This window comes from Scyliorhinus torazame, chromosome 14, assembly GCF_047496885.1.
Source record: "Scyliorhinus torazame isolate Kashiwa2021f chromosome 14, sScyTor2.1, whole genome shotgun sequence".
In the NCBI taxonomy this organism is placed as follows: domain Eukaryota; kingdom Metazoa; phylum Chordata; class Chondrichthyes; order Carcharhiniformes; family Scyliorhinidae; genus Scyliorhinus; species Scyliorhinus torazame.
Window position 1 is genome coordinate 39,157,076 of NC_092720.1, and position 14,228 is coordinate 39,171,303.

Below are 14,228 nucleotides of genomic sequence, written 5' to 3' on the forward strand. Positions count from 1 at the left end.
ATTCATGCTTTACATTAGAACAAGGAGATCAAAACAATTTTAGAGTTCCTTCATCTGTGGAGCAATCTCAAATCCGATTCCAAATGGACAGAGATGGAGAAAAGTCCAAACCTGGTGGAAATACTATGGAATTGTGCTGGGTACAATTGAATACTTTTGCATCAACTCTGGGACATTGATGAGGCTATAGCATGAAACCGATCTAACATTTGAACTCACCAAATATGGAAGAATGCTGAATTATAGCCCAGAATAAAATTGGTGTAGGGTTTGCTCTCCCCGTTCTGTGTCCTCCATGTCAGTAATGCTACTGTTGTCCTGGCAAACGGACACTAAATTGGCTCCATAACACTAGCACAACAATAACACGATTTGCAGCAACTGATGCACTTCCAAAATAGTTTCAAAATCTAAAACAAAATAAGTACCAAGTCAAGAAAATACCTTGCAAATTGTTCAGCTTTGATTAGTTTGGACATTGAAATGAAATGAAAATCGCTTATTGTCACAAGTAGGCTTCAAATGAAGTTACTGTGAAAAGCACCTAGTCGCCACATTTTGGCACCTGTTTGGGGAGGCTGGTACGGGAATTGAACCCTGCTGCTGGCCTGCCTTGGTCTGCTTCCAAAGCCAGCGATTTAGCCCTGTGCTAAATCAGCCCGGATGACATACAATTTCCATAGTTTTATTAAGACCACTGTAAAACTTTGTTCTTCACTTCAGGCCCTCCTGGACCACAAGGCCCACCAGGAAATCCAGGTCCATGCCCTCCATTCTCTGCTGGCTTCTTGATTGTGGTGCATAGTCAGTCACAGGAGATACCTACATGTCCTCAAAACATGCATAGCCTTTGGCAAGGGTACAGTTTGCTTTATCTGGAAGGACAAGAAAAGTCTCACAATCAAGATCTTGGTGAGTTACAACGGCTTTAACCGATCACCTTGCTGTATTTTCATATTTTGGATCTAAACATTTCTGGAATAAAGGTTAATCTGCTTCAAAAGTATTTTCCAAATCTCTAGTGGCAGAGTGCAAGCTGAGGATGCTTTTCAACAATGTCACCCTCGGCTGTGGCTCGTTTACTGCTGTTCAGCTGGTCATTGTTGGGAGAGGGCATTGCTTGAAGTGCTGGCTGTCACAACGCTGTGTTACTGTTGAAATAAGTGCGAGTAGGCGATTTATTTGTTAATCAAATCCTTAATAATTCCCAAGATGGCCAATTCTCTTGCACACTTAAGCTCCTTTACCAAGATGATGTATTGTACTCAATGTGCATGAAATTAGCTTTCCAGCTCAAAACTTTGTGCTGGGCACCTCAAAGGCCCCTTAGTATGTAAAGTATCCAAGGTAAATCACCCCGCTCGTTACCACATGTTGTCAGTGAGAAATTTTCCTTCTGTGTTAGGTTCAGATTTACCAGATGGTTAATGATTTTTGACACCACCCAGCTCTACCCCTCTCGTTTCCGTGCTGGCCAGGGTGCTTGCTTGACACCCAGATTTGGATGAGTCACAATTTCCTGCATTTAAATGCTGAGGAAAAAAATAATGGAACACATACAGTTACATTAGGCCTTTCAACACCAGGTTAAAGTCCAACAGGTTTGTTTCAAATCACTAGCTTTCCTGAGCACTGCTCCTTCCTCAGGTGCATCACCTGAGGAAGGAGCAGTGATCCGAAAGCTAGTGATTTGAAACAATCCTGTTGGATTTTAACCTGGTGTTGGAAGACGTCTTACTGTGCTCACCCCAGTCCAACGCCGGCATCTTCACATTATGGCTTTCCACAGCCTCAGGATGTCCCAAAGTGCTTTTTTGACAATTAAGTACTAAGTATAATCGCTGTTGTATAGGAAACAGATATCGTTGTCTGGTGGTTCACATCACAAACTACATACTCTTGCCACTGATCCCCTCGTGCCACTGATCCCATCTCCCTCTCCAGCTTGTATTTAAGGCTGAGCTTGAACCTTTGCGACTTCAACATTCTTATTTGAACCTGCATTGAACTTCTGATGCTATATCCTCACCACCACAAGGACTTCAACCTCCAGGGTGGCTGGGTGGCACAGTGGTGAGCACTGCTGCCTCACAGCTCCAGGGACCCGGGTTCAGTTCCGGCCTTGGGTGACTGTGTGGAATTTGCACCTTCTCCCTGCATCTGCATGGATTTCCTCCCGGTGGTCCGGTTTCCTCCCACAGTCCAAAGATTAGGTGGATTGACCATGCTAAATTGCCCCTTAGTGTGCAGGGATATGCAGGTTAGGTTAAGGGGTTCATAGAATTTACAGTGCAGAAGGAGGCCATTCAGCCGATAAAGTCTGCACCGACCCTTGGAAAGAGCACCCCACCCAAGCCCACACCTTCAGCCCGTAACCCAGTAATCCCACCCAACCTTTTTGGACATTGAGGGCAATTTAGCATGGTCAATCCAACTAACCTGCACATCTTTGGACTGTGGGAGGAAATCAGAGCACCCGAAGGAAACCCACGCAGACACGGGGAGAACGTGCAGACTCCGCACAGACAGTGACCCAAGCCTGTAATCGAACCTGGGACCCTGGTGCTGTGAAGCAACTGTGCTAACCACTGTGCTACCATGTCGCCCATGAGATATTGAGATAGGGCAAGTAAGTGGGCTTGGGTAGAGTACTCTTTCAGAGGATCGGTGCAGACTCGATGGACCGAATGGCTTCTTTTTGCCCTGTAAGGATTCGATGATAATATTGCCCACCTCTATCCAACTTTATTCATACCTTCACTCTTGGCCATTTGCTATTTTTGTTTGGTAGTCGAGCTTGAATATGTCTGAGAAGAGATATTTTTGTCAACGTTTTTTTGTCTCGCACTCATCAGGTCACTTTGCAAGAATACAAATTCAAAGGAGACAACAAATTCTATACTAAATGAGAAGACAGTGCCAACTGGTTGGCAAATGGACCCCAACTTATAGATGCGCTGCCATAGAGAAGGCACCAGTTGATAGTGACTGACAGTTAATGCCAAACATTGCCTGAAATTTAAACCAGGCAGCTTGAGTCCAATTGTTCAAGGAACCACCCTAAGGAATGAACCAGCAAATGACCATCACTCATTCTGTTTAGCTGAAACAGGCACAATGAGTGCATATGTTCTTTCTGTCTGCAAAGAACAGGATCCTGTATATTAATATATGTAGCTTCCAATACATGCAAATGCTCACTTTGCGAACCTGACTGACAATCTTAAAGTTGAGTTACCATTAAGCTATTTTGCTGGTAGGGACATCTGGTTTTCAAACAGTTCAAACAATTTAACAATCTTAAATTGGTTGTCAGCATAATTCCTAGCACTCCAAAGATTATTTAGCAAATGTTGTCTAATCGCTGAATCAAACCTAATGTTGGATACTGAGTATTTTGAGTTTTACAAGCATGGGTTGGTTGGGTAAGGTCTGTACCTTGCCTGTTGCTGAACACCAGCCTGTGGGAGGTACGGCCTAGCATCACACTGGCACTAAAATTCAGATACCACGTTACTCATTTGTATGATAGGCCAAATGTCTTTTTTGGGGGGGGGAGGTCCAGTTTCCAATAGTATAGATTTGTTGTCTCCCGTGGATTTGTATTCTTGTGAAATGTCCTGATGAGTGTAAGGCGAAAAGCTTTGACAGAAAATATCTCAACATATTCCTGACCAACATCGAAGCCGACCCCTCAGTAAACTGAGTAATCCATTTCCCACCAAGGTCCACTCACCCATCACTGCTGTTCCAGTCTACCTACACCGGCTCCTGGTCCTTCAGTGGCAAGAGTTTCAAATCGTCATCCTTATCTTTAAATTTCTTCATGGACTTGCTCCTCCTCACTTTTACTTCGATCCCTACAACATTCCCCCCCCTCCAAATCCCCCACCCACCCATCACACTGAGAAACGTAAAAAGGGATTTTAATTCAGTATAATGTGCTTTCTGTATTAAAAATGTTGTGACAAACCTAAAGCGGAATTCTCCGTCGGCGGAATCCTCCAGTCCTCTGGCAACGCATCCACTCCCGTGGGTTTCCCGACGGCGTGGAGTGGCCACAATTTGGAACCCCATTGACCGGCTGCAGGATCAGAGAATCCCGTCGCTGCGGGGGCGAGCCACGCTGGAAAACGTGGCTGGCGGACCAGAGAAACCCACCCCTCCTCTTTTGTGATTATATTCAGTGTGCATGCACAGATAAAAGATTGAGAAGTATCCAGCAGCCTAGTTAGACACTCCACAAGACAATTTCTACACCAGGATGATCATCTGTACAGCATTATGTTTAAGCCATCTTTCTGCTTGTCCTCCTAATTTCCTCAATTTGATACTGTTCACGGCGCAGCAACCACTGTCCAGTGCCTTGTCCAAATGCCAAATCTGAGCTTGACAGTGGTACAGACAAGCTACCAGCTATGAAGCAGCTCACACCCCAGCCCAATCCATCCTCACCCAACATCCGCACAGCGCATTTCAACTGAGGTCCCCGTGTAACCAGCAGCAGCCCTTGTGGCAGTTTTCTCTTCCTCAACCTGCAATTCAATGGAGTTCTCCTCCTACTGCCCCCTGATCAGACGCAGGGCATGGATTGAACCTCAGGCCTTCTTTATCTGCGTTGGTTGGCAAATCTTGACTTCACTTCACTTTAATTCTACGATATTGTGACTCAAGAAAGAAAGTTTGACTTTGGACAAAACAGAGGGAGTGCTACTCATAGATTAATGTAGCTGAAGCTTGGCAAGAAAGACTCCTCGTGGACTCGGACAGAAACAAGACTGCGTGCTTGGTGCTGTCTCTGTCCAGTGAGTGCAGGACTCTGCCCAGTTACAGCATTGCTGGTTTGGTGTACAATTCGAAAACTAGTTCAGTTTGTGTTTTGACAATTAAATGGCAAGGCTCTTGGGATATTTCATTATGTTACTTCTGATCACTACATCAGGTAGTTATTGCTAACCATTAATGCAATCTTGCTGTTCTCCCAGGTCTAGCTGGCTCTTGTCTGCCAATGTTCAGTACTATGCCATTTGCATATTGCAGCATTGATGAAGTTTGTCACTACGCCACTAGAAATGACAAATCGTATTGGCTGTCCACGACCTCACCAGTCCCCATGATGCCGCTCATTGAGCAAGAGATCGAACCTTATATCAGCAGGTGTTCAGTCTGCGAAGCGCCTTCTGTCGCGGTGGCTGTACACAGCCAGGACCAGACCATCCCTCCTTGCCCTTCAGGGTGGGTCAGCCTTTGGACTGGTTACTCCTTTTTGATGGTAAGCTGCGTTTTTAATCGGTTATGCACTCATATCATTCTCAAACCAAATGGTATATGTTGGCTTTAAACTTATCACATGGAATATGATTAATTGCCAATGGCAACTGAAAATTAACATCTGGCTAAACATTGGAACTGGAGACCTGCCATCCCTCCTCCACAATGACCTTGATGACCTGATTCCAAAGCAAGAGTTCAAAAATCAGCCTCAAGGGTCATCGGAATGGGAACTTCTGTCCAAGGTGTGAATGTTGCCAATATTAGCCAATTAGTCTGATGGACAGTGATGGCAGTATTGATAATCTAAGCCTTAATCAGCTCTTTGTAGAAACAAGATCTTTGTTATGTTTGGAAGGGAGGTTATGTCTGGTGCTGGAGGAAATGTAGCAGGGGGCTGGTGCAATCCTGGTCGATGCAATTTCATCCTGTATGCTTAATTCCCAAACTATGCTGACTCTCTTTGTCAAATGGACTAATATAATTTCCCACAGGAGAGAGTAGCAGGTAACAAACAGGTTGGTTCAGAAATGTCCTTGTTACTGTCCATTTTCACCTTGCACAGATGAACACGCGTTCAACAATTATGCTATTTGATGTGTGGGGGAGGGAGAAGGTCATGAACTACTTACAGGTTAGTTATTGGTTGCTGTGCTTTACAAGTGTTTGATGCTTTCAGTAATTGTTGAAAGTTGCAAACGTCGATAAGGTGTGAAACGGTGGATGTTGCAGGTCTCTTTGCTGACTTCAAGCCTGTTGGTCCCAGACATGGGTGATGTGTTGGGTGCTCTGGATCCGTGGAACGCATACAGGCCACCAACACTTAAAATAGTGCAACACTATTTTATTAAGTTATAAACTGTTGAACATACTTTCACTGTGGGTTAACACGATGTTAGATTAAACTAAAGACCTATGCCTGTCCTAACCAGTCTATGCACTCAGCACATGGTGAGGATCTGTGCTGTAAGCTGTAAGCTCTGTCCTTCTGAGAGGCTGCATCCCGAATGAGCGGGAACTCTGATGCCCTCTGTCTTTATAGTGAGTGTGCTCTAACTGGTGATTGGCCGTGGTGTTGTGTGTGTTGATTGGTTTTGCTGTGTGTCCATCAGTGTGTGTGTATCTGCACCGTGATATACTGGTGTATATTATGACAATGGGCCCATCAGTAGCCATTCCCCTTGGAATACAGTATGACTTGGAGACTGAAAAGAGGAGAGGTCATGCAATGCAGGGCAACCTGCTCGAAGAGGGAAGAGGCAGAGGGAAGAAGAGCTTTTGGGAGGAGGCCATACCTGCCCAGGGTGTTCAATAATTTGCCGACCTGAACATCAGCGATGAACTGTGTGTGAGACGTGTGTGCTTCACTAAGGACATTCTCATTGAAATTTGTCACCTGCTGGAACCGCAATCTAATCTCATTATGTGCACCCTATATCCATAAGGGAGGTTCCTGAGGCTCTCCATTAAAACAGAGCTTCATTCTGCCCTGCCAGAGGTAAGCAGGCAGATCAAGAATGTGCCTTCACTGGAATTGTAGGATTTCCACTGGTGTATGGTGTCATCGACTACACACGTATCATGTACCACATGCCGGCTTAGTACTAAAACTGAAGAGAATTCCACTCCCTCAACATCCAACTTGTTCTTGACCATAGGTAATGAATCATCCAGACCAATGTCTAATATCCTGGTACCAGTATTGATGCCTACATTCTGCAGCAGTCCACTGTGCCATCTGCATTTCAGGCAAAACAGCAAAAAGGATGGATGGTGGGCGACAGGGGGCTATCTGCTGACCACAGTGCCTTTGACTCCGATGGACAACCCACACACAAAGGTGCGCAGCATTCATACAATGAAAACCATGCAGCCAAGTGAAAAATGATAAAGCAGACCACTGTGAACTAAGCTTCTACTGCTCTGGAGCAGCTCAATTCCATTTAGCAGTGTTATGTTCTGTGTTGTGGCTGTAGTACAGATGCACACAGAACATCTAGCTCCTTGGCTAGTAAGATACCTTATTAACAGAATGAACACGTGGAAAGATAACTAACAAACTATGATACAAACGGTAACACGTAAATGAATTCAGTGAATTCTCCTGGAGCTACTTCTAGTGCTACTGTCCTCTTGTACAACTTACTACCAACTGCCGGATAGCTCAAGTCACATGGTAGATCTCTATCACCACCTGCTGGCTGGAGGTTGAATCGATAACTATATACAAAATTGTACACAGGCATATCACCATAGGCAGAAGAGAGAGTTTGTGGTGCTCTGCTGCATGCTGCACAACCTCACCATTACAAGGGGACAGCCCTGGCCTCCGGATATTCGATGAGAAAGAAGTGCATGAGGAAAGAAGCTCTTTCTGGCCAGGCTGTCCATGAAGAACTCAGCTGACTGCGACACCAGTAACTGAAATCCCAAATCCTCCCTCACCAACTGCCCCACACCTTCCCTCTATCACTGGCCATCAAGAGTCTGTATGGTCACAATGCAAAGTAAAAGCCACCACAAAATGGACATTCCAAGCCAAATTTAGACATGAAATCATTGTATATTGCACACAAAAGTAAACTAATCATTCTTGTGAATGCATATCTTGTGGGTGCCTATACCACTCCTAGTGCCCCTACGTGTTGCTACCCCCAGGGCCTCAGCATGCTTGGCGGCAGGCCGTTGACCTTCAATGCTGGAGATTACAGATGGCATTTCAAGACTCCCTCCAGCAACTCAAACTGCACCATCCCAACAGGGGCAGCATCAGTCTGGGCTGCCCGACTGGCAAGCAACAGCAAGGGCACTGGTAGAGTGTCAGAGGTGGGAGATGAATGAGTGCTGTCTTCCTGAGAGAGGATGGCAGGTTTGTGCATGAGCAGCCACTGACACACCTCTGGGTGCACCTCAGGAATCCCAGTAAACTGCAGGAAGACATATTGCGGACTGCAAGCCCCATTGCACATTGGAATGATGAAGTCAGTTTGGGTTTCCACAGCAACACTCAGACTTCTTGTGGAAACTGCTTGTGCTGCAATGAAAGCTGGGACATCGGTCATCTGATTCTGTAACACGGTTAATTCCACGAGTATACAAATAGAATTGGCCATTACTTCCATACTGGGAAGGATGGGAGCCAAGCTGTGTTAAGCTCTGTGTAAATTGGTGCCATACTTCTCCAGGTTCCTTGACGCTGTCAACAAGCTTTCTGGTAGACTTTTCTAATGCACCAACCATTTTGTTGTACCTACCCTTCAGTGTTTATCTGAGGCAGCCTCATTAAAGTCCTCATCTAAGCCCTCTATCATGGAACAATGTGTAGCCTCATCCTCCAGCTAACTGGCATCCGCATTATCCTTTCCCCCCTGCCCTGGCTGAAGGTTACTCTTGCCCAGTGTTTCATTGAATGCCAATCCCACTTTAAATCTATCCTCCAAGATACGAGAATGTCAGTCTCTGAGCTGGTGGCTGCACGTTTGAAATCAAGCGATGATGCTTTGTGCTTATCATCACTATCTTCTTGGTGTTTTACCACCACCTGGTCAGGTTGCAACTGTTGGGTATCTGGGAGGCAAAGGGCACAATTGTAAAGCTGTGGAGTGGATAGAAGGACAAAGCAAGAGGAGCATGTATGTACCATCCACAGCTTGTATATCAGTTTGGGATTAGGAGGAAGTGGGATGTGAGAAGGAGGATTAGGTAAAAGGACACTGTTGCCTTTCATAATTTCAGCCCTGTTGCAGGCCCAGGCCTCAGGAATGGGCTTCTCCATAATGGACATCATTGTCCACTCCATGGGTGTTTGGCCATTCAGTCACACCTCTCCTCTTCATGTTAACTGGCTTTGGTTGTGCACCAGCAGGTCCTGCAAGAGAGAAGGATGGCGTGTAAGTGAGTGTCGTGCAATCTGTCTGAGGTGACTACCATGGTTGAATAGCTGGACCACCGCCACCTGGAGATTCCTCTCCAAGCCACTCACCACTCTGACTTGGAAATCTATCACTGTTCCTTCGCTGTCGCTGGGTCAAAATCCTGGAACTCCCTCCCTATCAGCACTGTGGGTGTACCTACACCACGTGGACTGCAGTGGCCCAAGTAAGGCAGCTCACCACCACCATGTGGTGCTGTCTCAAGGCAATTAGGCATGGGCCTAACCAGTGATGCCCACATCCCATGAATCATTTTTTTTTTAAGTGTGCAATTTGTAAAATGTGTATGTGAGACTTGCAGCCGTGCTAAGTGTGTGAAGGTGTGGTGAAGTATATAAATGTTAGGTATGATTCCTGATTGATGGAGATTGTTGATAGGTATGTGATGGTGAGCAGATCAGAGGCTAGGAATCCTGTGGTTCACCATCTACAAGTCAGGAGTGTGATGGAATACTCCCCATTTGCCTAGATGAGTGCAGCTCCAACAGCACTCAAGAAGCTCCACATCATCCAGGACAAAGCAGCCCGCTTTGACTGGCACCCCATCCACAAACATTCACTGCCTTCATCAACGCTGCACAGTGGCAGCAGTTTGTACCATCACTGCAGCAACTCACAATGGCTCCTTCGGCAGCACCTTCCAAACACATGACCACTACCATCTAGAAGGACACGGACAGCAGATACCTGGGAACACCACCGCCTGGAGGTTCCCCTCCAAGTCACTCACTCTCCTAACTTAATCGTTCCTTCATTGTCGCTAGGAACTCCCTCCCTAACAGTATTGTGGGTGTACCTACACCTTAGGGACTGCAACATGTCAAGAAGGCAGTTTACGACTTCCGGTGGCGGCCATGGAGTGAAAGGTTACACATTTGGTGGCTCCCGCTGAAGGTAGATTTTGTTGATCCTTCCCCATCTGTATGGGGGTCTTATTGAGGGTGAAAGGCGTGTGAGTGCCCAGGGAAGGTTAATTCTCTTCGGATGAGTCTGGTGCATGGAGCTGAGGGCATGAAGTGCAACAAGAAGAAGAGAGCAGTTGGAGCAGGGCAGTTCTTGTGTTGCGCCACAGGTCAAGATGGCCAAGGGCAAGGGGGCAGCGCTGCCCTTTGGGCGACAGAGCAGCTGGTGGAGTTTTAAAAAAATAAGTTCTTTGGAGGTTCTGGCTGAGGTGGTGGAGACACTCAGCGTGGCGGTTGAGAAAGTGGGGCAGAGGCTGGAGGCACAGGTTCTGGCAATGCAGAAGATGGAGGACGCGGTGGGAGAGGAGAGGATGGCCATGTTAATGACTGAGTTGGGAATAGTGGTGGACAGCCAGAAGAGGCTGAGAGAGAAGTTAGAGGACCTGGAGAATCGCTCGAGGCGACAGAATTTAAGGCCAGTTGGGATGCCCGAGGGTAGCGAGGGAGTAGACAGCGTCAAGTATGAGGCAAGGATTTTGGAGTTGTTGATGGGGGAGGGGGACTTTGATTGGCCCCTCGAGGTGGATTGGGTGCACAGGGCGCCGATGAGGAGGCCACAGGTGAGCCGCTGAGGGCGATGGTGGTGCGATGGCACTGCTTCTTGGACAAGGGACAGATTTTGCTGTGGGCGAGGTAGACCAGGATTTGTACCTGGGAAGAGAGTGAGCTGCAGGTCTACCAGGACCTGGGTGCAGAGCTGGTGAAGAAGAGAGCTGGGTTCAACCGAGTAAAGACTGCCCTCTTCAAGAAGGAAGTGAAGTTTTTTTTTAACCCGGCCCGCTTGTGGGTGACTTATCAAAGAACAAAGAAAAAAGAAATGTACAGCACAGGAACAGGCCTTTCGGCCCTCCTAGCCTGCGCCGACCATGCTGCCCATCTAACCTAAAACCCTCTACATTTCTGGTATCCATATCCTCTATTCCCATCCTATTCATGTATTTGTCAAGACGCCCCTTAAACGTCACTATTGTCCCTGCACCAGCTTCCACCAGAAGAGTTTTATTCTGACTTGCGAAGGACTTTATGAGACCAAGGACTGGGAGGAGTGTGAGGACACTGAACTTTGGAGAAGAGTTTTGGGTTTGTGGTGAAATGTTTGTGGTGGGTATTTGTCTGGGTTTTGATGGGGTAGCATGTTTTCTTTGTTCGTCTTTGTTTGTTGGTGGCTGGGGGGAGGGGGTGCGGATTGGAGGGAGATGGGGAGGTTACAGGCCATGGGCGGGGGCAACCATGCTCGCTGGGTGGGTTAGTTAATAGAAGTGAAATGGGGGGTTGCCAGGAAGAAGGCGTGTGAGGGGAATGGGGGTGGTTCCTTGTTTGGGGGGGGGGGGGGGGTGAGGGAGATGGTTGGCTTGCCAACATGGGAGTGGTTGGTGCGGCACAGTTGGGAAGGGAGAGATGGTGGTGGATATCCGAGGGTGGGCTTGGAGGGGTGCATGGCGCAGGCCAGGGGCTGACCCAGGAAGGCTGATCAGCAAGGTGGGGAGCCCCTCAACCAGGCTGGTCACGTGGAATGTGCGAGGGCTGAATGCGGCAGTTAAATGGTCAGGTGTGTTCACACATCTGAGGAGTCGGAGGCAGACATAGTGGCCGGGATTCTCCCGCAATTGGCGGGGCGGGCCGTAACGGCGCCAAAGAGTGGCGTGAACCACTCCGGCGTCGGGCTGCCCGGAAGGTGCGGATTCCTCCGCACTTCCAAGAGCTAGGCCAGTGCTGGAGTGGTTGGCGCCGTGCCAACCGGTGCCCAAGGGCCTCCGCCGGCCGGCGCGAGTTGGCGCACGAGCTGGAACACCAGCGTATTCAGGATCATGTGCAGAACCGCCGACATGTTTCCTGTGCATGTGCAGGGGGTTTCTTCTCCGCGTCGGCCATCACGGAGCCTTACAGAGGCCGGCGCAGAGGGAAAGAGTGCCCCCAGGGCACATGCCCGCCCACAGATCAGTGGGCCCCGATCACGGGCCAGGCTACCATGAGGGCCCCCCAGGGCCGGATCCCCTCGTACCCCCCCTCCAAGCTGCCCTCCAAGCCAGGTCCCGCCGATATGGACCTTGTCTAATCCATGCCGGCAGGACTGGCCGAAGACTGGCGGCCGCCTGGCCCACCAGGACCCGGAGAATCGCCGGGGGGGGGGGGCGCTGCCAACAGCCCCTGACCGGTGCGGCGCGATCCCCGCCCAAAAAAAGGCGCCAGAGAATTCGGCAGCTGCCGTCGGAGTGGCGGGGCGGGATTCACGCCGCCCCCCCCCCCCCCCCGCCGATTCTCCGACCCGGCGGGGGGTCAGAGCATCCCGCCCAGTGTTTCTGCAGGAGACGCACTTGAAGTTGGGGAATCAGGCGAGGCTGAGGAAGGGATCGGTGGGGCAGGTGTTTCACTTAGCTCGATTGGTGGAGTAGGTGAAGGCAAATTTTAGGAGTAGGGATGTTTTGCCGCTGTCGTTGGAAAGACGGGTGGAGACAGTGAAAATGACGGTGCTGCCTAGGTTTCTATTCGTTTTTCAGAACCTTCCCATCTTTGTTCCTATATCTTTTTTCAGAAAGGTCAACAGGTTAAACTAGGGTTTGTGTGGGCGGGGAAAGGGCCACGGCGGGGGCGGGGGGCGGCTGGCATTGCTGAATTTGATAAATCATCATTGGGCAGCAAATATTGCGATGGTGAGGAAATGGGCGATGGAGGAGAGGTTGGTTTGGGGACCGGTGGAGGTGGCATCGCGTAGGGGGCGTGCTTGAGGGCTTTGTTATTGGCGTCTCCGCCATTCTCAGGTATTCAGTTAGTCCTGTGGTGGTGTCGGCTTTAAGGGCGTGGGGGCAGTGTAGGCAGCACTTGGGCTGGAGGGCATGTCGTTGTGGGTGCCTATTTGTGATAACCAGAGGTTTGTGTCGATGAGGCTGGATGCGAGGTTCTGGGGGTGGTGACAGGCAACGATTGAGTACTTCAGGGACCTCTTTATAAAGGGTAAATTTGCAGGGCAGGAGGAGTTGGAGGAATTGTTTGAGTTGCTGAAGGGGAATGGGTTTAGGTACCTGCAGGTTCGGGATTTTATGAGGAGAGAGGTGCCGTCTTTCCCGGGATTGCTGTCTCCGGTGCTGCAAGATAAGATTCTGTCGGAGGACCAAATAGGGGAGGGGAAGGTTTTGGATATTTACAAGGAACATATGGAGTGGGAGGGGGCCCATGTACAGGATGTTAAGTGGAAGTAGAAGGAGGAGTTGGGAGAGGAGCTGGGGGCTGGGACATGGGCTAAGGCATTGCAGAGGGTGAATGTATCCTTGTCTGTGCGAGGTTAAGCCTCATCCAGTTTAAAGTGGTTCGTAGGGCCCATATGACGGTGGCGGGAATGTAGGCTTTTTGAGAGGGTGGAGGATAGGTGGAGGCGGTGGGGCCCTGTGAATCACACCCACATGTTCTGGGTGTCCAGGATTGAGGGGGTTCTGGCAGGGATTCTCAAATGTTATGTCCGAGGTTCTGGGGGTGATGGTGGCCCTGAGTGCGGAGGTGGTGATATTTGGGGTTTCGGAAGACCCGAGAGTGCAGGAGGGGGAAAGAGGCAAATAGAGGCTGGTTTAGCACAGGGCTAAAGAGCTGGCTTTTAAAGCAGACCAAGGCAGGCCAGCAGCACGGTTCAATTCCCGTACCAGCCTACCCAAACAGGTGCCAGTATGTGGTGACTAAGGGCCTTTCACAGTAACTTCATTTGAAGCCTACTTGTGACAATAAGCGATTTTTATTTCATTTCATTTCATTTGGCCTTTGACTCCTTGATAGCCCGGAGATGGATTTTGTTATGTTGGAGGGGCTCTGAGCTGCCGAAGGAGGGGCGTGGGTGACCTGGCAGAATTCCTGTGGTTAGAGAAGATCAAGTTCGCTCTGTGAGGGTTGGTGAAAGGGTTCACTCAGAGATGGAAACCGTTCATTGATTTCTTCAAGGAGGATTGAGGGGTCATCGAAGTGGGGGGGGATGTTGGGGGTTAAGGAGGGGTTCAGAAAGGGGAAGGCAGGATGTGTTAGGGGGTCAATGTCAGAGGAGCTGGAGGGTTGGGGTTGTTAGGTGCATTATTGTGATGGT

At 48.8% G+C, this 14,228-nt stretch overlaps 1 protein-coding gene across 1 annotated transcript in view; it reads left to right on the plus strand.

The window, feature by feature from the left end:
- Window positions 1-14,228, plus strand: part of LOC140389020 (uncharacterized) — a 278,261-nt gene that overhangs the window by 258,513 nt on the left and 5,520 nt on the right. The window contains exons 45-46 of the mRNA XM_072473187.1: window positions 724-912; window positions 4,986-5,272. Of these exons, the coding sequence (XP_072329288.1) occupies window positions 724-912; window positions 4,986-5,272 (476 nt within the window). The remainder of the gene's footprint in view (window positions 1-723; window positions 913-4,985; window positions 5,273-14,228) is intronic.